This window comes from Meriones unguiculatus, chromosome 14, assembly GCF_030254825.1.
Source record: "Meriones unguiculatus strain TT.TT164.6M chromosome 14, Bangor_MerUng_6.1, whole genome shotgun sequence".
NCBI lineage: Eukaryota > Metazoa > Chordata > Mammalia > Rodentia > Muridae > Meriones > Meriones unguiculatus.
In genome coordinates this window covers 24,600,448-24,623,533 of record NC_083361.1, presented here as the reverse complement: position 1 = coordinate 24,623,533, position 23,086 = coordinate 24,600,448, and the positions used below count along the sequence as shown (strand labels likewise).

Below are 23,086 nucleotides of genomic sequence, written 5' to 3'. Positions count from 1 at the left end.
CCAGGGGCAGTGGCTAGCCGGGAAGGACGTGTGTGTGTGTGTGTGTGTGTGTGTGTGTGTGTGTGTGTGTGTGTAAGACAGAGACAGAGCCTCAGAGATGCCTTGTCCTTTATTTGGTTCAGTAAGTCCCAACAGTCTCTCTGCTTCAGACCTTCACTGGGCAGAGGGGGCAGGTAGCCTTTTGGTCAGGCTCTTTGAGCTAACCTGCTGCTCTGCATCTTATACCTGCCATGTCACTCCATGCTCTCCCCACTCCCAGCTTTCCCATCCTGAGAGGTAGAGGCTAAGGTCCCATTCGACAGTAGTAAAGCCTGACTCAGCTGGCAGAGTCAGGCTTCTGTGACTCCCAAGCCCATTCTTTAATGCTTACCTATGGTTTTCAAAACCCGTGAGCAAATGGGAGTGGTGGCTTATAAATTCGATCCCAGCTCTTGGGAGTACAAGGCTAGCCTTGGCTACATAGTAAGTTCCAGGTCACTCTGGGCCATGGGAGAGCCTAGATGAAACAAAAGAAACAAACAAACAAACAAAAAAAACATGAGAGCAGAAAACAAAACAGCAAAAGCCTGTGGGGGCTGGAGGTAGGCCCTGTGAGGCAAGGTCAGGGATTTAATCACCTTGTGTCATCTTGCTTGGGATAAAGTTCCAGATTCCTGGCTTCTCTCCAAAAGGGCTTATGTATAGGGAATGGCAAGAAAAGAAACCACCGTCTCTGTCTCTTTGTCTCTGTCTCTCCCTCTCTCTGTTACTTTGGTCTGGCCTAGCTCTGATTTGACAAGTCTTGGAGGGGACCCCAGCCACCCCACTCTGGCCCCCAGACTCTGAGCCCCATAGAATTGATCAACCAACACTTTAAACACTTTAGAAGCCACTATTGTTGGGAGCAGAAGCTCCCTGGGGTGCGGGGGTGGGGGTGGGCACTCAACGTTGGGAGGAGCTAAGAGCTTCCTGCAGGAGGCGGAGGCCAGGCGGTAGCTCAGCACTCCTGGAAAGTGCTCAGAGAGGCTGGGCTGCAGCTCAGTCCTTTACATTCACCCCAGCTCAGTCACTCTCAAGGGGAAGTCAGGAGAAGTGGTCGGTCCTCTCATCCTCTCTTGAAGAATCCACATCTGTTCTTCCTCCTATCAAAACCGGCCAGCATTCCTTCCTGCAGTGGTGTGTGGACCATGAGAAGCAGACATATCTTGCTGGGTGAATGGATGGGCAGCTCTTGTCCCAGCCTCCCTCTACCCTGCTGTGGGTTCAGGAAGACTCACTCAGGAAGCTTGGGACCTCCAGGCTCTGGCAGTAGGTGACTTTAAGGTTAGGTCTTGCTGTGCTCCATGGAGGAAGAGTTTTGGGGACACAGACTAAGCCAAACAAAGAGGTCATAAAACAAAATTTATCTTTAATTGGTAAGTGTCAACAGCAGTACAAAAGATGGAGTGATGACAACTAGTTTAGGGTAGAGGACAGTCTTGAGGTAAATGAGCATAAATAGGCAGTTCCTATAGACACTCCCCCGCGGGCCTGAGCCCCATCATGGCATATACATTGTCACCCAAGGACGGCGTGTCTAACACATGTCAGGAAAGCACCTTGTGCAAAGAGGGGGAAAGTAGCTAAGGTGCCAATGTATTCCAGGATAGACAAAGACGGCACGCCTTTCTGTCTCCTCCTTTCCCTTAATCGTGAGGCAGGGCAGGAAAGCCCGGAGAAGTCCCGCTGCAGGGTGCTCCATGCTGAGTTTGTCTCATGCCAATACTGTCCAACAAGATCCAAGAGGTCTGTGTATGTGACAAAGCTAAGGGCAGTGATCCACTCCTTTCAATTCGAAGAGATTCTGTTGTTTTTTTTTCCCCATTTCTTTAAGTCCTTAGCAAACTTCTTTTTATCACTATCCAGAGGAGAGTGCACAAAAGCTGTGATGGTAACCCTTCAGGTCATTTAAAAACTTTACACTGGACTGTACAAGAATTTTTTTTTTGATAAACTATTTACATTTTCAGACTTTCAAACATATTCAAAGCAGCAATAGACACTAGTTTTTTAATGCTTGTTTGTTTTGCTAATTGCCCAAAATAGTTACCAGCCATGGGCCAAGTAGGTACCTGTGGTATTCATAGAGTTTCAACAAAAAAAAAAAAAAAAAAAAAATCTGCACTTAAAATTTGCTGGAGGGTGTGCTTAATGTCCCTAGAGTCTAGAGGGTCACACCCACAGTGTTGCTATGGGAACCAATGCACAGTACCTTGACAACAGAGTTGTAGTTGTCTGGACAGCCCTACACAAGCTTTACACTTCAAAACAGCAGCCAGCATGTCAGTCCAGCATGTCAGTGAGTTGTGCTGATTAAATTAACATAGAATACAATCTCACAATATACATCACAAACAAATTACAATGTAGGCAAAGAAAAGAGTTACAGTAAGATAAGTTATGTAGTAACAGCTTAGAGGCTTGTATAGGGTAATTCAAAATTGTACATGGCAAATACAAGAATGAGCAAAAACAAGCGCTAAACATCCTAATGTGCTACAAGCTGAAGAAGGATACAGTGAAGGCTGAGTTTTAAAGAGAGAGAGAGCAAATGCATATGTGACAAAGAAAGACAATGGCGGATGCACACCAGCAGACCTGCAATGACAACAAAATATTTGCACATTCCCCAGACTCCAAAAGTGCCCGCACTGAAGCCCTGCTCTATTCCTGCAGTTCTGTGGAAACAAGACCAGCAAGGAACATCACCTACTTGCCTTCTGCCAGCTCCTTTGTCAATAGATGGGAATCTGCAGGAAGCCTCAACTTCTCCCCCCTCTCTGACTCCCTCCACCTCTGCCCTCGAGTGCCAGTTTATAAGTATTTGGAAAGGACAGGATGGGGACCAAAAAAACAAAAACAAAAAAAACCAAAAACCAAAAAACAAAACAAAAAAACCTGTGCTTGTATATTGTGATTTTTCAATCTGGTTTTGATGTGCAGGGCCACAATCAAGAGTATGTGGTGTCAGAAACAATGTGGTCGGCAGGGGAGATAGCTGCACATAAAAAAAAAAAAAAGCAGTGCAAGTGAGCCAACTCGAGGTCACCACCTCACCACCGTCATTATACTTTGAGAACGAGCAGAAGTATCAGCTCAGGCCTCGGAGGAAATGTGGACATCAGGCAAGGCTATGGCCAATGTGGTTGCGCCTTTTTTAGTAAAGAGGAAGACCCGGCCTTCCTAGCAAACGATTCTGCTAGACACAGCTCACAGTTGTTGGCACTTGGTACAGGTCTTCTCCTATGGCTCAAAACTATTAAGTAATTTGTGTTTTCTTTTCCTAAAGAGTTGGTAGAGTCAATTTATTGAAATTGAGTGACTAGAGAGCAACAGCCTCATCTGTAGCATCAGTGTGACCAGGCCATATTTCTGCTTAGGGAGGTGGTCATCCTTAATTGCTGAGCTCCTGGCTCAGGAGGCTGTTTACTAGAGATGTAACCTGGCTCTACAGAAGCCTCTTTTCATCTCTAGAGGGATCACTAGAGATCACTAGATTTTTTTTAGCACTCCCAGCTCACATAGGGCTAATGTCCAGAGGAGGCCTGCATTTGACAAGCGGAATGGCATTCTGAATCTACACCTGAATTTAGAACCTGGCCTGGAGGTTGGTTTCAGGCACTGTAGAAGGAATTCAGGCTGAGGACAGGCTAGAAGCTATCAAATACCACATGATGCAAACCTGAAAGGTTGAGAGAGTGTTTGCGAAAACAACATGGCCTGGAATTTGCCAGTGAGGAAGAGAAACTGCCAACCAGGCTTCTCATGCCCATGGATGGATAAGTCTTCTCTCTGTGTCCCTTTATTCCTTCTCCTCCTCCTTTCCCTCCTGTTCCATAGAGCCTGTTCATTAATAAGAGGATTGTCTAGCAATACTGCTGTTCCCAGTTGACAAAGAAAAGCCTGATCCTGTGAGTTCTTTGATAATGGAGAAAACCCCAGGCTTTGATTTAGTGCTAGTATAAAAGAGGGAAGGAAACACAGGTTCCTCTTGCCTTGGTACTGTGGGGTTTATACTAATCTGGAAGATCTTTACCTCTGAAAGACAACTCCTGCTTCTTGCCATGGTGGGGCCTCAGAACTATCTGGGCAGATGGGTCTGGATTTGCAAAGCAAACTGACTTTCTCCTAGCTCTGCTGGAATCTCAGTGTGTGCAGCTCCTCAGCTTTTTAGAAGGAAAGAGGGGGAAGTCTGAGTCAGTGGGTTCCAGACTACACGAGAACCAAGTAGGGGTCCTGCTGTCTTGGCTGGGGGTGAACACTGCCTCACTGGAGCTGATGACTCTCTGTCCATACTAAATGTGACTGGCCAGCTTTCAGTGTGGAGCAAGACATGAATAGAGAACAGAAAGAAGATACATAACTTATTTTTCACTAGGAATTCATGAACCAAAAATAAATTCTATTTCTATGTTATATTTACACAATTAGAAAACTCTAAAAATGAGATGGTGAAGTCATAAAGACTTTGTTTAAGCCCCACTGATGTAAGTGATCTCCGTGATTGTCATTCTCCATTCCCATGGATATTTAGAGCCAAATGTGGCTAATAAATAGAATAAACTGTGTATGCACAAAATTTAGATTCGAATACAGCATCACTGTGTGAGCCGATGAAGGCGGCACTCACACCCAGTCATTCCCGGACAGCTTTTGTATTTGAGAGCATGTCTAGAAGTCACTGGACCCCAGCGCTGAGGCAGAGCCACAGCTGACACAGAGCGTTCCTACACACATGTATTTTGCATAAATAAATGAAATAACAAGACATAAAAATGACTCAGATCCGGCAACTGTGAGGCAAGCCCACACGAGTCGAAACAGATGACTTTTGTTCATGTAGTTTCCATACCAGTTTCACATTAGTCAGTGATAAAAATACCATTTATATCCAGTGCTTGTAACACTTACGAAACGACATCTGTGAGTGTGTGTGGTTTTTTTTTTTTTCTTTTTCTTTTTCTTACTACAAGCAAAATCAAGTTTCAATCCTAAAGAACAGTCCTTTGTTCTCTACCAGCCCAGAATATTATTTTGGCATGGTCATAAAAATAAACAAAATTAACTACTATGCTAAATGCTTGCCTTTGTGCAAAATTAATTACATACAATACAACGCTAGCCATACAACACTCTACCTATGCCGCACAATTAAAAAAAATGGAACAAACAAAGTAAAACAAAACAAACATACCAATGAGAGCAGAAGCCAAAAGAGAAGAGGGGAAACTGAGGAGGAGACAGAGAATCCCAAGAAATCAGTAAGACTTAATAAATACTCATTTTGTTTTTGAAAAGTAACCCCCTCCTCATATAAAAATCAATGTACAAGAACAAAGTTCCAATCCCCAAGCAATATTAAGAACAAAACATTCCTATCAGTACCTTAAACAGCTTATGGAGAGCACTCACAGCTAAGGGCGCAGCTGCTCATCTCGTGGCTATACCTATTTATTGCTATTAGGTATGGCCCGGAGCACTCTTTAAATAAATACAAAATTTTACTACTTTCTCCCAAGTGACAAAATGGCTCAAAAATTGGATGGAGCTGTTCTTTGTCCTGATGCTCAGATTCTGGGCTGTCCTGTTCACTGACACCTTCCACTGAAGGTCTCTGAGTATGGCTCCTGGTAAGCAACCTGGGTTCAGGAAGGTGGAACTCAAACAGAACTAACTGCCTGTAATTAGCAGAATGTCTTCAGAGCCAACCTTGAGTGGTGAGAGCATATCACCTCATTCACAAGGAGCCACTGAGAAAATGGGGTCTTCCAGAGGAGCTGGTGGGCTGCCCCAGACACCATCTGTCCTATGTGCTAGCAGCACTCCCATAGCTCACCTTCCCTCTGGTTTCCTCTCACCCTTGTCTTTCCTTTGAGGCTTCTAACATCCTATAGATCTTGCAAAGATCTCCATGGGTGTGCCAGCTGGAACCAGGTATTTCAATAAAGGTGACAGCACGCCAGCTCCACCGTTGACCCCTGTGTGGCCCATGGACCTTGGGCTTCAGAGCTGCTTTGAGAAGCCCCTGGACTGGCAGTAACTACTGCTGACCCTGACTGCTGAATGGAACTCGGGTTCTACTGCACTGAAAACTGAATGAGGGAGAAACTCTAGTCAAAGACCTGAGGTCACAGTGACTCACAGGGGCATACATATTTAAATGGAGGGCCCTTGATACAGATGCACAACCCTGCAGCCAGATACAGTCATCTCTAAAACAACAATATATGCATTTACTAGCATCACTTCAGAAATGTTTCCAGGGGCTCTGGGGACACGAGATTGCTATGTACATCTTTTGTATCCAGCAGGAAAAAGAGGTGAAAGGGCGAAGAGGGCAAAAAAATATTAAATTAATGCCACCAATAATTTTTAAAATAAATAGTAAGTGGACCCTTGACATTCTGGAATGAATAAATTATTTAAGAGAACAATGTGTTAAGATTGAATGTCAGGGTGAAAGGCAAGGGGAGAATGGATGTAGTGAGAGGTGGTCCCAGGCAGTGGAGACCACCATGTTGGTGTCTGGTGTGGTGATTGCTCTGGTGCAAATGTCATCCCACGCCACACACTGATGGCACGTCAAGAGGCAAACACAATTGGGTTCACGCACTGTGGCAGCCTTGCTCATTCCTTACAATATCTTGTCTCCAGATTCCTGAGTACTTCACCATTTTCTGGAAAAAAAAAATTGTGGTTTGCTATTTTATTTTAAGATGCCAAAGATTGTCTAAGACTTTGCAGTGTCTCCTGTAAGACTTTCAAAATAGTTAAGATTCAAAAGTTATGAAAAAAAGTTTGGCACATTCAAAGTTGAATTCTACACATGGAAAAACAAATGGAATTCTGAGGCCTTTTGAACATGTTCTATAGGCAGCCGCACATGCCGTGGACTTGTCTGCTTTCACAATAGGAAATCCTCAGTTGTTTTCTAAAGTAATTCAGAATAAAAACACATTCACAACCTGTAGCCGGCACAGCATACCTGAGTGAGAATGTTTAACCCCATCTAAAACAGTAACTTAAACCCTTTGTCAACATCCAAAAGAAAAATAGTAAGACAGAAATGTAAGACTAGTAAGACGGCGGTGGGCGGAGATAGGTGTCCAAGTCCCGGTGTCTCGTATTTAATACGTCTTCACCTAAATAAACAACAACAGGAACGGTAACGACAAAAACTCAAGTTTATGAAAAATCAGGAAAACGTAATCTGTCTCACACGTTACGAAGCAATTAAGACCATTCTGCTGATGTATTGTGGAGCCACAAATGCATGCGGGCTCTTTAAGAACTTTGTTGTTGTTGTTGGGGAAAGGGGGTGAAATGTCAGAGTGTTTTAATTCAGCAAACAAAAGCTCCTCAGTTGGCACTGACAGGCTCTGGGGCCTCATTTTCGCTGCTATAGTCTGATTTGGGATCATCTTCGTAGTCGTCATAGGCTTCCATTTCATCCTCTCCATTAATCATGTCGTTCCCAGCCAGGCTTGCGCCGTCCATCTTCATACCATACGTGCTCTGGATGACAGGAAGGCTGGGCTCTGGGCTGGCAGAGGTGCTAGAGCAGTCAGATGTCATCTGAGGTGATGGTGTGGTCGTTGCCATAGTAATAGCACCAGGATACACAACACCTGTTCCTGTGGTGATGGGAATCTGAGGCTGTTGCCTGTATAGAATCAGAGACAAAACGAAAGAGATGGAAATCTCTATCAGTTCTCACATGAGACCTGGGACTTCCTAACCCACATTTTCCAAGCCAGGCCCTATGGAACATGTGAAGTCACCAGAAGTGACAAAAAAATAAAATAAAATAAAAAATTCCTTGGAAGGATCACTGGACCGTCCCTGACGCTGTGGCTGGTGGTTAACTGATACAACGCAGCCATTTGCTGACAGCTTCACAACATAAAGGCAGAACTTTCAACTCGGCAAATACTACAGAGCTCAGATCATACTTGGCATCGCGTTGGGCACAAAAGGCTGTAGTTAAGACCACAACAGTCCATATGAGAGCATTTTTAAAAAGAAACCAGGGAGCAGTTTTTGTTTGTTTGTTTGTTTTTTAACACTTGAGAGGCTTGGGCATATTGTAGTGACACTCTTAAGTGGGTTGCTGTCATCTTCAACTTGGTTGGAGAAGTAGGAATGACAGAGAAAAATGAAAAAGGACCTGGCAAGTCCCAAATAGGCAAATTTGGCCAAAGACTCACTCTGTCCTCTGACTCTATTTTAATGTGTCCTTGTTTCTGTAGCTGGACTTGCCAGGCTAGGGTCCTTCTAGAATAGTTATCTTGGATATCACTACTCCCGAGGCTGAGGACGGAGCTGGGGCTGAAGGACTCGGTAATGAAACACAGTGAGCTTTGCACGCTAATAGTAAGAGGCAGCAGGCATGCTGCTCCTGCTCCTGCTCCAGCTCCTGCTCCTGCTCCAGCCCCGCAGATGCCAAGCCGAGTCCCGGCGGATCACTTCTTCGTACTGTCCCCAGATCTGTGAAGGTCAAGCTCTCCAGTGCAGGAAGAGCAGCCATATACCTCTCCTTTCACTCAGCACACAAGAATTAAAGCTCTACCCAGCCGAGAAGTTCCTGAGGTGTCGTTTTCAACTATGTAAATTTATCCGGTGGTGTTCAATGGTTATGGGCAGATTCTAGTCAACGCACACCCCAAGCAGCACTGTAAGAGCGCTTTCTGAGTTTTTGGTATTTGTATGTTTGTATAAGATAGGGTCAGGGGTGATCTGGAAGGTTCACCTACCTTGTTGTAATCAAGGCTTCTAGTCAATGCTCACTTGAGCAGCTCTTATCTACATTAACAAGACTTTCCATCTCCCTCACTGTCATGGAAAGACATGCATATGTAGGAAGCAGCCTTGTTACCAGCTGGTCAGGATCACTCCAAGAGGGGTGTCATTTCCTTACGGAGTTCTCCAGCCTCGTTTGTAGAAGGAGAAATGGAGAAAGGCTAAGATGCCGGACATGTGTGCTCACACTGTCTTTAAGGACCTTCAGTCACCATTTACCCATTCTTTAATTGGATAAAGCTTTAATTCTTGTGTCCTGAGTGAAAGGAGAAACAGTAGAAGCTCTTCCTGCACAGGAGAGCTCAACCTTCACAAGATCTGCTGGTTTGTTTGAACAAACCAACACATACTTTTTATGTGTTGGTTTTATAGTGTGTACTAACATAACACACAGGTTTGTGTATTATAACATATATATATATATATATAAAACTTTGTTCAACAAACATGATCACCTCTTGAGTTCTTATCACTCCTGAGATAACATAAGCTGGCAACTCAAGAAAACCTAGCCAAGCTGGTATTGACATGGGACCTGACAATAATCTAGTTCCTATGATTCCTGTGTTAAATCTGATCTCCTGAAGAAAGCAGTGATAGGAGAAGCCACATCTGTCTGTAGATGCACCACAGGAAAACCTGCCCCCTCTCAAATTCTAAAAAGACATGCTTCTTGCTTCTTAAATTTGGGGTAAATTAGCACAACTTTAATTCCATATTAACCTGCCTAGGGCAAGAGATACTGTTTTACATTTATGACTGATTTTGAATAATTATAGTAGAAGTATTTTTTTTGCCTTAATTACAAGTGTAAAGAGAACACTCTCCTTTAATATTGACCCATTTTACAGGTTTCCTAAGGTGACAGTTATTCTATACTTTGCAGACCAATACAAACTATCAAAAAGTACATTTCCTTTAAATACAGAAAACACATGCTTTTCACAATAACAGATTGTTGCTTTTTGAAATATTCAAAGCAAATATGTTATTTATTTTTATGTCTTAAATAAACTTAAACTGAGCCAAGCCTAGCCCTTGGCTCTGTACAGCCCTCTCCTAACTTAACTTTCCCTCATTCCTGGGATGCTTCTGTGGTTCATTGCTTCTCTCCAGGCTCCTGCTCACCTACACCTTCCTAAAACTTTATAGTGGGTCTGGAGGTGGGGTTATCCCCTCCCTGCTCTGTCCAGGCACCCAGCTGGATCTGGGCAGAGAAACCGCACTACCCTGCTTCTGCTCTCCGCATGGAAAACGTGAGCTTTGCACTAGACTCCAATGCCATCTAGACAGCATATGGCACATTCCCCCAGTCCACTCCTTTTTCTCCTGGGTGGTCCTTTCATGCTGTCAGTGCTCATCAAATACCTAACTTCCACTCTAAGCTGATGAGATGGTTTCTCATTTCACAGGAGAACTAGGCACAAGTAGGAGAGACTTTCTACGAGTTCCCATCGTCACACTGACTCACTTACGTCTCTGAGCCTAACCCTCTCCCTGCACAAGGTTAATAAGTTCAGAATCAGACAGAGGCCTCTTGCTTGTCCACTGGACCTGTTTTCTATGGCCTACCAAGGAGTCCCTCCATACATTGTCTCTTCCATCATCACTTCTACTCTTCTGTCCTCTCTATCTGCTGTTCTCCTTCTCTGATGTTTGAAAATAAAACTCAGAAAGTTGTCTCTCTTCATTTCTTCCTCTCAGTTCTTCCTTAGACCCATTTCACCTATTCCCAATGCCGTGCTGAAACAACTCAGGAGGAGATCACCAATAGTCTTCAAACTACTATATCAGCTTGATCTTCAGTCAATTTTATGGCTTTAAACAGTATCTGTGTGCTGACCATTCCCAGGTTTGTATCTCTATCAAGTACTTCCCTTCTAAACTAACTAACTAACTAACTAACTAACTAAGCAACTAACTAACAAACTAACTAGCCCTCTCTCTCTCTCTCTTTCTCTCTCTCACTTATTTGTGTGTGGCTCTTATTTGGATGCTAAAAACTATCTCATGTCTTACATGTGCAAAACCAAACTCCTGGCCCTCCTCTGGATTTTCAGCCTTCGTGTGGCTAGTCTGATCTTGGCTAATGAATATTTCCAACCTTTGCGGTTGCTCAAGTCGACTGTAGTAAGAGTTCTCTCAATTACCACAGTTAATCCACTAACAAATCATGTCAGTTCTCCATTGGGAACATATCTAGCATCTATGTACTTCTTGGCTCCTCTACTCCTACACACCTGGTCCAACTACCACCAATTCAAGTATGATTTATCCTAGGAACCTAGCCTCTTTGTAACAGGCAGTTCCTCCTCAGACAAGTCCCAACACAGTAGTTAGAGCAATCCTTTCAAAACCTAGGCCAAAGCTCAGCATCTTTTGTTTTACTTTGTTTTAGCTCTTCAAAGACTTTCCTTTTTGCCTAGAGTCAAACTCAGCTTCACAATGGCCTATGAGGTCTTTCATAGTCTGGCTCTCTGTCATCTCTCTGACATACATAATTCTTCCCAGCTATTCCCTCTGCTCTGCCTTGCCACTCTGGCCTCTGACTTTTTAATAAGCTGGGCATAGTTATACCCGGACAACTCGAAGCTTGCTGTCCTCTCTGCCTAGGCTCTGCACAGCTTGCTTCCTTACCCATTCTGCTCTTTGTTCTCACTCTCTCAGGGAAAATGTTCGGGGGCTACCCTGGCCGCTGGAACAACCTCTGAAACACTCTGCCACTTTTCCTTCCTTATTTTACTTTTCTCTGAAGGAACTTGTAGCTATTTTACTTATTCATTGACTGATTATCTAACTTCTTCCACCACTAGAACATAAGCTTCATAGGATAAGATTCTTCACTAACATGGCTCCTGAGTTCAGACAATGCCTGGCCACAGAGTACACTCAGTAAATCCCTGTTGAATATATTGAGTTAGTTTCTGAGGGAACGAACTAGCAAAGGGAGGGAAAGCCAATGAAGAAAATAGAAGTGACACTTCAGACAAGAAAATACCAAAAGTCTTTTAAAAGACTAAAAGTCTGGGAGGGACCATGACAAAGAAAAAAATAAAGCTGTGACAATCTTTAGAGGCTGAATGATTGTCCTCATAAACAGGAGACCAAACCAGAGGACCAGGACCAACCTGCAAATAAATAGGCAGATTTCAGAGCAGTGAAGGGGAAAGAACCTTCTGGCATTGGAGAGGTTTCCCCAAGGAAGCAGCTGTCATGGGAGGCAGCATGCCAGCCTCCCAGGATCCCGAATGTAGGTGCTCAGGAGGGGTGGCTGGTGACATGAAGCACAGAAGACCTAAGACCTTTCTGAGGTTATATCAGATTCTGTAGGGATGAAGCCCAAAGCTATATGGCACTCTGGTTTTTGTGTCTTATAATTTAGTCTTACAGACTTACAACAAACCAACAAAAAATTCCATGAATACAACTAGTCTGAGCTGAAGAATCTTGGCTTTTACAGTTGTTCCACCCAGCCTACCTTACACTTTCTTCACGGCCTCCTTCGTGTTATTGCACATTTGACATTTTTCTCCCTCACACATCCTCTTCTCCTTTATTCTTAGTCAGGAATCTACTTTCTACTAGCCAGATCTTCTCAAACCTCAGCTTCCTCCCTCCAAGGTATCTGTGGCTGGTCTGTTCTTAATGCATAGCAAACTCCCTTCTTGGGCTTCAGTTATTCATGTCTATATGTTCAGATAAGCACTTCATCATGTCGTATGTGTAAAACACCACCTATATTGTGGCTTGTGTTACTAACTATTCTTACCAGCTAACCCAGTTGTACGTGTATGGCTTGTCTATCCACTAAATGCTCCAAAAACTCTTGTCTATAGGAGCAATGCCTCGTGCTCTGGTGATTTAGTATAGAGCTGGGACTCTTGCTGATATCTAATAGACCCTTAACAATTGACTGGTTAGTCAATAAACAAACTGAAAAAAAGAAATCAGCCAGCAGCATTAAGTGTTGTCTATCAGAAATTACTCTCCTAGAAAGCACTTTTCTTCCTTTATAGATCAATTTCAAAGTCAAAATTCAAACACTGCAGATTTCACAGACAGGAGTAGCTGGCAGGCCTTGGTCTCTACAAATAATGAACATGTACATCAAAACAGAAGCTGAAGGTATGTTGGATATGTTGGCACACAGCTGACAGGAGGACAGAGTATTACCTGGGCTGGAGAGAGCTCAGCACGGAGGCATGGTTCTTAAAACACAAGAGTAGTTCTGGAATAGTCCAACTTTGCCAGACATAAAAGAACTACATGTTTATAGCAAGGCCCTATGGCGTGCTCACCCTCAGACCTTGTCAAGGATTGTAAGTGGAGGCAATGGGGCTTAGCTCATGAGAATGTCAGGTGGGTTGCATGGCTCTGTGGCTGATGCTGTAGGAAGGGGTGGAGAAATGGGCAATCTTTATACATTATCTGCTGGGATTTTTAAGCTGATTCCTTAATGGGCAGTCTGGAAAACAGCATGGCTAGTGTCTTATAGGCTTCACTTGACTCCTTTAAATTTAAGATCAAAATGGTAGGAATTTAGATCACTTAGGGCACGATTATCTGGGAAAATAATTCTTCTAAGATAGTACAAAATAAGTACCTGACACATAGATTTTCCTTTTTAGAGTAACATGTGTGCATGTCAGACACTCTTCTTAGCATTTTCCATATGCTAAGCCATTCCATCTTCAGAGGGACTCATGTTATTGATGCTATAGACATCCTTATGTTACATATGAAAAACTGACAGGCAGAGATACTAAGGAGTATCCTAAGGGCAAGTGGGGGCTTCTGAGGAACAAAGACCTGCATACACCGGTACAGGGAGAAAGGGCATCTGCCATTGGAGATGAAATAGGCTGGCTCCAGGGTCATTGTCCTCACTGCTGACCTACACGCTTTATAATTTGTGAGATGCACACGACATTAAGGCAGACATGTGCTCTATATCCACATCAGCCTGACTTAAATCTTAACGCTGCCCCTGACCAACTGTGGACTTGAACAAGTGATTTCAATTCTGTCAGTGCTGTGCCTGTCAAACCTTGAACAGTGATGGTGTCTAATACATTTGACATGTTTGCAATAACCTATGTTCCTCACTCAGGTCGGCCTATTGCATACTATGAGTATTCAATACCTTTTCACTACAGTTGCTTGAAAAGTCATCCTACTCAGATACTCTGCAGTGTCTGTGTAATTCCCTACTAGTTCAGGGGTAAATCACTACATGTGTTGCCACATAAAAAGTAGTTTTAGTATTGATTCACGAGAAAAATATATCATTGTAGCTACGCGGGCCTCAATAAATATCAATTCTATATTTACAGAATTATCACAAAATCCTGATATTCAAATCTACCATTTGAAGGAATTAAATCCCAGGTGAGGGGGAACTCTTGTTACATATTACTGACAGATTTTTTTTTTATTAGCTAAGTTTAAGAAATCTGACTCATCATTTACAATTGCACAGTCATTTAAATGCACAAAAATGTTGAGTAATGTATATGGTGTTACTGGCTTGAAAGGAATGCATGTCTTTTCAAAGTCAGCTATAAAAATTGATCTTGCCCCATCAAGACATCAATAGTAATCACTGAGTTTTTGTTTGTTTTGCTTTCTGCTCCTCTGGTTGTAACTTTACAGCGAATGAAGATCAATTTCCAAAGATGAACCTTGGGGACTTACTGACCTATGAGCTTTAACTCTTTGAAAGAAAATACAAATGTGTAAGTAGGGATAATACCTAGCTTGTGTAGCAGATGTCCCGGAACTGGGCAGAGGGACACACTAAGCACTGCAGATTAAGAACGGGCCTTTCTGGTCACTGCCTGCCATTTGGCAGCACTGTCCATTCCATGCACTAAAACAACCATTTCTTAACAGGGCTTCCTGCACTGTCAGAGCAGCACAACCCCCGGAGCCCACAGCTTCCTGCATCAGCACATCCCATAATCAGGTACTGCACTGATTTCAGGGTCCATGAGCCCTTAGCCAACCATACAGCTATGCTCATATCTGGTCCAAAAGAGCTTGTCAGGTGCCTTTTGAGCAGACATGGTTTCTTCCCTGTTTTGGAGTTGAGCTTTATAGTCTCTTCATCTTTGGGAACCACTGGAATTCTCTGAACCTGATCTTATTTCGAGGATTATGGATATGTGAGTTGGGTATACAGAACACCTAGTGTAGTCTAGACACCCAATAAATGGTAGATGTCACTAAAACATCTGCATTTAGGGAGTTACTAATCTATTGTGTCTCACTACGTAAACTATGAGTCTGAACCAGTATGTGTTGGGGTATTTGGATACAGGTCCATTTTAATGTACTCTGCAGCAAAGATGACTAAGTTAAATAACATTGTACAACTCGTCCATTCAAGTAAGTATCAGGAAACAAAACAGTGCTTCTGATAACCTTTCAGAGTGTGGTCAAAGAGACCCACTAAGTATTGCTCAAAACACAGGGACACAAGAAGGCCAGAAATCACAAAAGCTTTCAAATTTACATTTTTCAAAAGATAAATACAATCTCAGGGATGCAGTACCAGGTTAAAACAAGATGTTTATCATGCAGTCTTAAATCAGCACTGTGTTTAAATGACTAGCCTCCTGAAAGGGCACTATGAACCTGTATTTTTCATAAATCCTCTCATTACCATGTGAATGGTCCAATTATATTGCATTGTACTTTTTGTGTTAAAAGCATTATTTTAAAAGATACAAACACTCATAGCACAGAGGTATTTGATAAGCCTATTTTGTCCTATCTTCATTTATTAACATGTTGGAATCTTCAATTAATAAGGTGGGACAATTTTCTTTATCCCTAAAAGGGTGTGTGTGCCAGAGTCTAGAGAAGCTCGCGGGGCAGCTGGGTGACATATATTGTTGCTGGGGAAGTGGGAACCTAGCAAGTCATAATGGTGATGCAGGGATTTTCAAGAACTGTCTTCTGAAAGTCCTACAGTCCTGAATTGTCTCAGCAACTATAAAGAATGCCCGCTGTCATTCCTCCCATTTCACATGTGAGGAAATGGAAGCTGGGCAAAGGTAAGGTCCCTGCCCACCTAGATGACAGAGCCAGCATTTCATCAAACCCAGAGCCCCAGGTCTCCTAAGACCCTGATACACCACATATATAGGGCTCTTTCACTGACTTCTAGTTTGTGCTCTGTTCACTATTAGAGTCAATTTTACCCTCTAGACACATGAACCCTCTAAGACATCATGTTCCATCCAGGTTTCCCTGGGAGTACCCTTAAACACAAAGAGTGCCTCACTTCCCCTGTAAGGCCTCTTTTTTTTTTCAACTCAAAGAGAAGCTTTCTTACTTAGCCAAAGCATAGCTTCCCTTTCTTCTTCATATGTCCAGCTAATGTGGCTTCCTTTCTGCTTCCTCCACTCCTCTCTCTCTCCCAGGAGTCTCCCTTTGGCTGCAGCTGCTTCAGCCTCTGCCTGCAGAGTGGTCCTGGGGTTTCCACCCCCACAGGCTGCTTGGGTCTATGTGCTGGAATCTCTAGGCATCTCTTACCCCACTTATCCTGACTACTGTGGTTAGGAGGGGCCTCTTTTGAATGCAGACAGCCCGTCAGCCAAGTTGAAATTTATACCAGAAATCTATTACCTAATTTTTAAACAAAATGACATGAAATCAGTCTTGAAGATATCAAAAACATGCCCAGTTTCTGATTTAAGCAAGAAAATCCACATTGTTACTGCTTCCACCACAGAATAATTTACTGCAACAGGAGTTCTGGATATGATGCCAAAAATGAGGTCTTCTAACCAATGTCAAGGCCAATTATCTTGTGGTAGATCCCACAACAAAAGAAGATCATTGTGAGTACAGTCAGAAGCGCCACCAGAGAAGCCGGGAAGCTGTGGGGATTTCTAAGTCAGTTTTTACTTTTTCTCCCTGTGTGTCTGTCTAAATAAACTACCAGAAACTCTGTGTGTGGGCATTGGCTATCTCTGAGAGCATGAAAGATGTGTGTCATCAGTAGGTTCAGGTTAGGGTAGAGTAGGGGCAGGAGCCTAGGTGCAGGCCTGGGACACAGCAGAGACCCATAGCCACAGCCGGACCCTTCACTAATCTCTTTCCCAACACACATGCCAGGAGCACCCTGTGGTCCTTTCCTGGGAAGGGAAGGTTAGGACTGCCCTCCGGAGTACATACCCCACAGTGAAAAACTGTCTCATCTCCTGCCGCCGGGAGCGCATCAGTTGCTTGTACTCCCCGATCCGGAGCTTTTTGCCGTCCACAATGCACGTGCGCTTCGGCCGGGGTTTGTACTTGTAGTTGGGGTACTTCTCTAGGTGGATTTTGCTTAGCCGGGCCTGCTCTTCATAATAAGGTTGCTTCTCCTGGTTGGACATGGATTTCCAGCGAGATCCTAAACATGAAAAGAGCCTTAAGCATGGAAGCGGTTACAGGATGGCGACGTCTTCTAGACCTTAATGGCTGGTCATATCTCCCATTACTTCATAGCTTTCACTCAGGAGCTCCAGTTACCAAACACCACTGAACCTCTCAACTTTTCCTTTAAAACACAGAGCCAAAAAAAAAAAAAGTGTACAATGTATTTGTTGTGTTTTTTTCTCAATACTTTATTGGCTGGTGATACTATGTTATTTACAAAATATTATTGTCATTATTGTATGTGTGCATGGGTGTACAGGTGGGTCAGGGGACACCTTTGTGAAATTAGCTCTCTCCTTCCACTTTTTACATTTTTATTTTTTATACTCCTTCCACTTTTATATGGATTCTGAGGATTGAGCTTAGGTCGCCAGACTTGTGAGACAAGTAAGTACCTTTACCGTCTGAGACAGCTCGCCAGGCCCACTGTGCGGCTTTGCTGCTGTAATCAAGAGCTTCCCTGCCTACCTGTCTCTCAGCCTCTGCCTCTCTTTCCTAACCTCCCTTCCCCTCCCTCCCCCAGAGGGTTAAACAGCACACATTTTCAAGGCATGCTTGAAAGGCAGCGTTCTCAGGGAGCTTTTCTTGCTCTCAGAAATTGGAATTTCTCCCACACTCCAAGCATCTTTAGCAAATGCTAGCATTCTTACACATATACTGTGCACCGACCCCGTGCACCGTCACCTCAAGGATGACACAGCTCTCCTTAAGAGGTTGTAGCTGTGGAGGAGGTGTAGCTGGAGTCATAAGCCCCATTCTCAAGTTTCTATAAATGATCATTCAAAGATGAACCAGTAAAAGCAGTTTTTTTTTAAAGTATGGTTTATACAGGAAGAAGGAAAAGTATCTCCTTCTCTAATATTGTTTACAAAGAATTATCTAAACACTTAACAGAGAAGGGATGTGTTTTTTCACATGTATTGAATTGCATTTTTTTGGGTCTGGTGGATAAAGTGGTCACAGCTGTGCAGACTGGATGTTAGCAGTTCTTCAGTGGCGATTTTTCGCACGTAAACAAATGGCAAGGTTGTACAAATAGTGTCGGTAGCCAGCAATACCCTGGTTTACTCTCTCAGCATGCCTGTCCTTTCCTCGTGGTTGCATGAAGTTGTGCAGATCCATCGGCTCTGCCAATCAGCTTGTTACGCCAGCTGCCAGCAGCGCAGGGCCCCAGGTTAGGATTCCTGGCACCCTGGAAATGTGAAATGCTCATGCATAATGGTTTACATTTAATGAATATACTTTTTATGTTCCTCATAATATTTTCACAGGATACATATCAATAATAGAGATTTTTCAAGGCTGCCAAGATGCAAACAGAGGGTGTCTGTGCCCATCTGAAAGCTTACAAATGCTGCTACCGAGAGGGCAAGAAACAAAGTCATCAGCAGCTGTGAGGCTTGAGTAACACTGACTTCTTTTCTATGTTTTTGAATTTAGGAAAAAAATATATGTAGATATTTTCTGACCATTAGGAACATTTTAGCTTAAGGGGTATTTAAATTAAGAAAAGAATATCACCCTTCTGCCTATCTCTGAAACCTTAAAATAGAAATTTCTCTAAATGGGAGTGAAATTTAACATTTACTTTAAAATTCAAAAGTAAAAAATAAAAAGTAAAAAGGCTGTATTTCCATGTTCCACCTCTATTTGGTCCAAAGTATGTTTTAAATTTTCTTATAAGCTCCTGCCTCAAAACGTCTCAGAATCAAGTTAAATCATTTATTTTGTGACAAAACACATGTATTTGTGTGTGCCCAGATCACTGGTATTTACTCAGGTTAAATATTTATTGCTCTTGAACAAAACATTTAAAGAATTAAAGCCACAGTTTAAGCCTGGTGCTTTCCAGCATCTTGCGCAGCTCCTTGGGGTTCTGTTCGACAGTGGCAGCTTAAACAGAACAGGGCCGTCTGCGTTTCTTCTCTCAAAAGAGGAAACATGTTGACTGTAATGCCATATGTTGAGTAAAATATGTCCAACATGTTGAGCACAACAGTTCCAAACTGTGTAATCTGTGCTAGGCAGGCTTACCCTGATGGACTAGAATTTAAGCCTGGGAACGTGGAGGACAACGCTGGCAAAGTCGGGCTCTGCCCCGAGGCTGCAGTTCAGCTCATGGCTATGAAATTTGAACTGGGCCTACAGTATAAGATTAAGTGTAGCTTTGTTTTACAAGTCTTCAAGTTATCATTAGAGGCATGGCTCCACACCCATGAATTTCACGCCATTTGGGGGGCACCCGTAGTATTTGGTGAATTCTGCCTGTGGGCCATGTGAACCTGGGCTTTAAGGTTTGTGTTTGCAGGGCTGCCTTGAAAAAATAGAGATTTAAAACGCTAGGGTTAGAGCCCTACATAGCCTGTCCCCGTGAGTTCTGCGGCCTCACTCAATAGTTGCTAAATTTACAACGTAAGCACATTATTCTAAGAACCTTGGCATTAAACGAAGTTTTAGCCAGGCTAACCCTGGTGATAATTCTGTCCAGGAAGAAAGTTTACAGGCCTTGTTTTAGTAGATAAAACTTCACCAGAACTGTCGTGTGGTAGCACTCCGAGAGAAAATGGCCAAGGCTGCTGTGGGCCATCGGTTTAGTTTCACTTGGCCCCTTAGGAGTCACTTCTGCTCTGGCTTCACACCCTTACACCCACCCCGCCCTCATCATAGGGTAAAAGAGCATCGCCAGCTGGGCTGCAGCACTTGCCTAAGATTTTGCTAATGTTGGAGTTATGCATGTCAGGGAAGGCCTGAAGAATTTTCCTCCTTTCATCCTTCGCCCAAACCATGAACGCATTCATTGGTCGCTTGATGTGAGGCTCGCTGCTGGCACGGCCGCGGGCATCCCTGTAGACGCGTGCTTCAGCCACAGTGGCGCCTCCTGTTGGCCAACAATAATACTGCTGTAGTTTAGCTGCAGAGCCATTCATCGCTTTGCTTCCTGTAATGTGAGGGCAGGAAGAACAAGATGCGGAAAGCATTATTATTAGGGCATTTCACACTTTTCTGCCTGGCTCCACTGCTGTCCCCAGGTCCGTCTTCTGTTCTAAGGGACTTTTCTGAAACAGACAGTTTTAGACGATGTTTTTGCAGAACTTGCTGACACTGTCAGAGAGAGTGAGCTGAACTGATTCCATGTTTTGCGTGTTGTTCCGTCCCTACATCACACACTACAGTCAGTTGTAGGTGGTAAGAAAGTAAGACTTGGGCTATGGTATGGTGGACTCTCCTGATGTAATGCCTTCCTTCTAAAGCAAAATCTTATCAATCATTTTGAAAAATCTGTCCCTTCATGGTGTTTCATCCTGGAGGCCTTGTACTCCTCCCTGCTGGCCCTACTATCCTTCAAGTCCTGTTCAACTGCTGCTGTTTCAGGAATGAATTAATTCAATGAAATGTATTCACCCAGCAATCACTTATGAGGAGAGCTTATGGACTAGGGACAGAGAGGTGAAAAAGCCTCCAAGAAGCTCACAGTCCAGGGAGACAGACCATTACGACATGGTGGACAATGTGGACAATTCTGTAGAACTGGAATTAGCAGAGCATCAAGAGAATACACTGCAGGATGGTCCGTCAGCCTATACGTCCTGGGAGACATCGCATCTCAGGTGATTCTGGAAGAACTAACTAGAATCAGTAGGGAAGTGAGGGAGGGGATGAAAGGCAACTAGCCAGGGCATTCAGGCTACAAGAGCAACCATGAGGTGGAGGATGCTCTGGCTCCTCTGGCCTCCAGGCTCATGCCCAGAAGTAATCACTGTTTATGTGACTGTCTCCTTCTGCACTTTCCACTCCATCCCTGGAATGTGAAATCCCTAAAGTCAGAGACTCTTACTCTCATACTTGTATATTGTAATTCCCAGAGAACACAGTAAGTATCCATTACGTCAAATGTAACTGGTCTTCCATTCATATCCAAAAACAGTAGACTAAAAAACACTTGTTCCAGGGTCCTCCTGTGTTTCTGTCGATTGAAAGGGTGGCCTTATCACTTAGGAATCTACTCTACATCTACACTTCTCATCTTTGGCAGGCTCTGAAGACCTAGCTTACTAGGACAGGATGGACAGCTCCTTGAGAGCAGAGGACTGTGGTTTGCTTGAAGCTGTATTCCTTGGATCTAGTGATGTGTCTGCACACAGAATTCTGATTAATAAAGTGTGTTAAATGGATGAGCCGATGAGGCTCTCGCTTTGTCATGAGTGTGACACACTGACACGAGCTTTGTTTTGTCCTGACTACTGAATATGTCCATGTAGAGTGAGAACTTCTATGGCAAAACGTGAAGTGGGTACAGTTGATGGCCTCAGCCAGTGTTCCTACCACACAAGCTAGAAATCCTGTTCCTCAAAGTTCATTATGCATTAAAACCAACACTCCATTTTCTAGAACAATCCGTTCAGCGCAGGCAGTGGAGCTCTGCAAAAGCAACCCAACACATCAATCTTTGGCCCTTCTGTCCTATTTCCAGATACCTTGCTTAAGGAGCAATTTGTTTGTGTCAAAGTTGGTAATAAATTAGGACATTAAGAGGTGCTATTATTTGGAAAATATGGTCATCATTTACTACAGACAAAAGACAGGGTAAGAGGATGAAATTTGGCTAATATTGTGAATTTTTCCCTCAACATGAAAGAGGGCAGTGAGACCACTTTCTGAACATTATGAAAAAAAATAACACACATTTTATAAACAGTACTTCCTCAAGCCCACTAGACAGAATGATGCCTTACTCAGAAAGGCTCAGATCCCAAGATGCATAACTAATATGCTACCTTTTGCCACCATACCCACAGTACATTAATTTCATTTAAAATGCACTGACCATACAGGATAAATTGATTTCACTTTATGTGGATTTGACAGCCATGTTTATTGTGCAGTGAAATGCAGTGTAGCTTCCAGCTGACAATATCCATCAACACGGGGCAATATGCTGACTGCTGGGCCAGATGAAGGCATGCATTACTCTGGAAGTGAAACACTCATTCAGATATGACAGTGTCTTCTCCTGAGGATCACTGGGGTAATTTATGATGCCCTTGGTGCCATTACTTTACAGCTGACATGGATGCAGCAATTTATATACTGGCATGTGTACACATAAAAGAAGACAGGCTTGTGGAGAATGTCAGATGTGAAAACATTGCAGTATTATTCTAAGTTAACTATTATGCCACAGGTGATTAACATCCAGGACCTTCTTTTGCTGCTATAGCTTCCTCTCTACTAGCCACAGCTGGTCTCTCATTTCTCCCTTTGCAATGTCATTTCATGGGGCCACAGGACACTTTCCCCACCCACAGACTGACAGAAGTCATAGTGAGATTTTAGAATTTAGTCCAGAGAGACATTCTATATATTTCACACAACACTACTTATACTGATTCTTCCAGATGTGTGCCCAGTTCTCTCTCCCTTCTGTCTCTTTTCTCTCTCTTCACTTGCCCCTCCCCTGGGCTATTACACAGCCTTAGCTTATTCTCCTCTATAGGAGTTCTACGGTATTCTGAATCTTGCAAGAGACATAGGTTAGCTTCTCCCCCCACCAAAGTCTTCCCTTGTCCTCCCCAGCAGTAGGCGCCACCTACATCAGCCCCAGAGAGCTTTAGGGCTCCAAGGATGAATCCAGACTCAAACACTGAAGCACAGTGCATACTGCAAAGTGGAAAGTAGAGACGAGCAGTACTTGAGGATAGAGGTCAGTGTCTCCTTCTCTCTCCCTTTCCCCCTCTCTTTTTCTTGTCACCTCTTTTCTCTTCCAGAAGGAATAATCTGACAATGGAAGGGACAGACTGGGAATAATGTTAGAATAGTTCTTAGGGATAACCAAGATTTTGGA

The 23,086-nt window shown here is 43.4% G+C and overlaps 1 protein-coding gene across 5 annotated transcripts in view; it reads right to left on the bottom strand.

Annotated features, from left to right (window-relative positions):
- Window positions 1-1,367: 1,367 nt before the first annotated feature.
- The window catches only part of Sox6 (SRY-box transcription factor 6), a 379,078-nt gene continuing 357,359 nt past the window's right edge, over window positions 1,368-23,086 (bottom strand). For all 5 annotated transcript variants that reach the window (XM_060366990.1, XM_060366988.1, XM_060366991.1 and 2 more), the window contains 3 exons: window positions 19,949-20,182; window positions 17,002-17,218; window positions 1,368-7,681 (listed from right to left, as the gene is read on the bottom strand). In XM_060366990.1, the coding sequence (XP_060222973.1) occupies window positions 7,378-7,681; window positions 17,002-17,218; window positions 19,949-20,182 (755 nt within the window). In that variant the 3' untranslated portion in view covers window positions 1,368-7,377. The remainder of the gene's footprint in view (window positions 7,682-17,001; window positions 17,219-19,948; window positions 20,183-23,086) is intronic.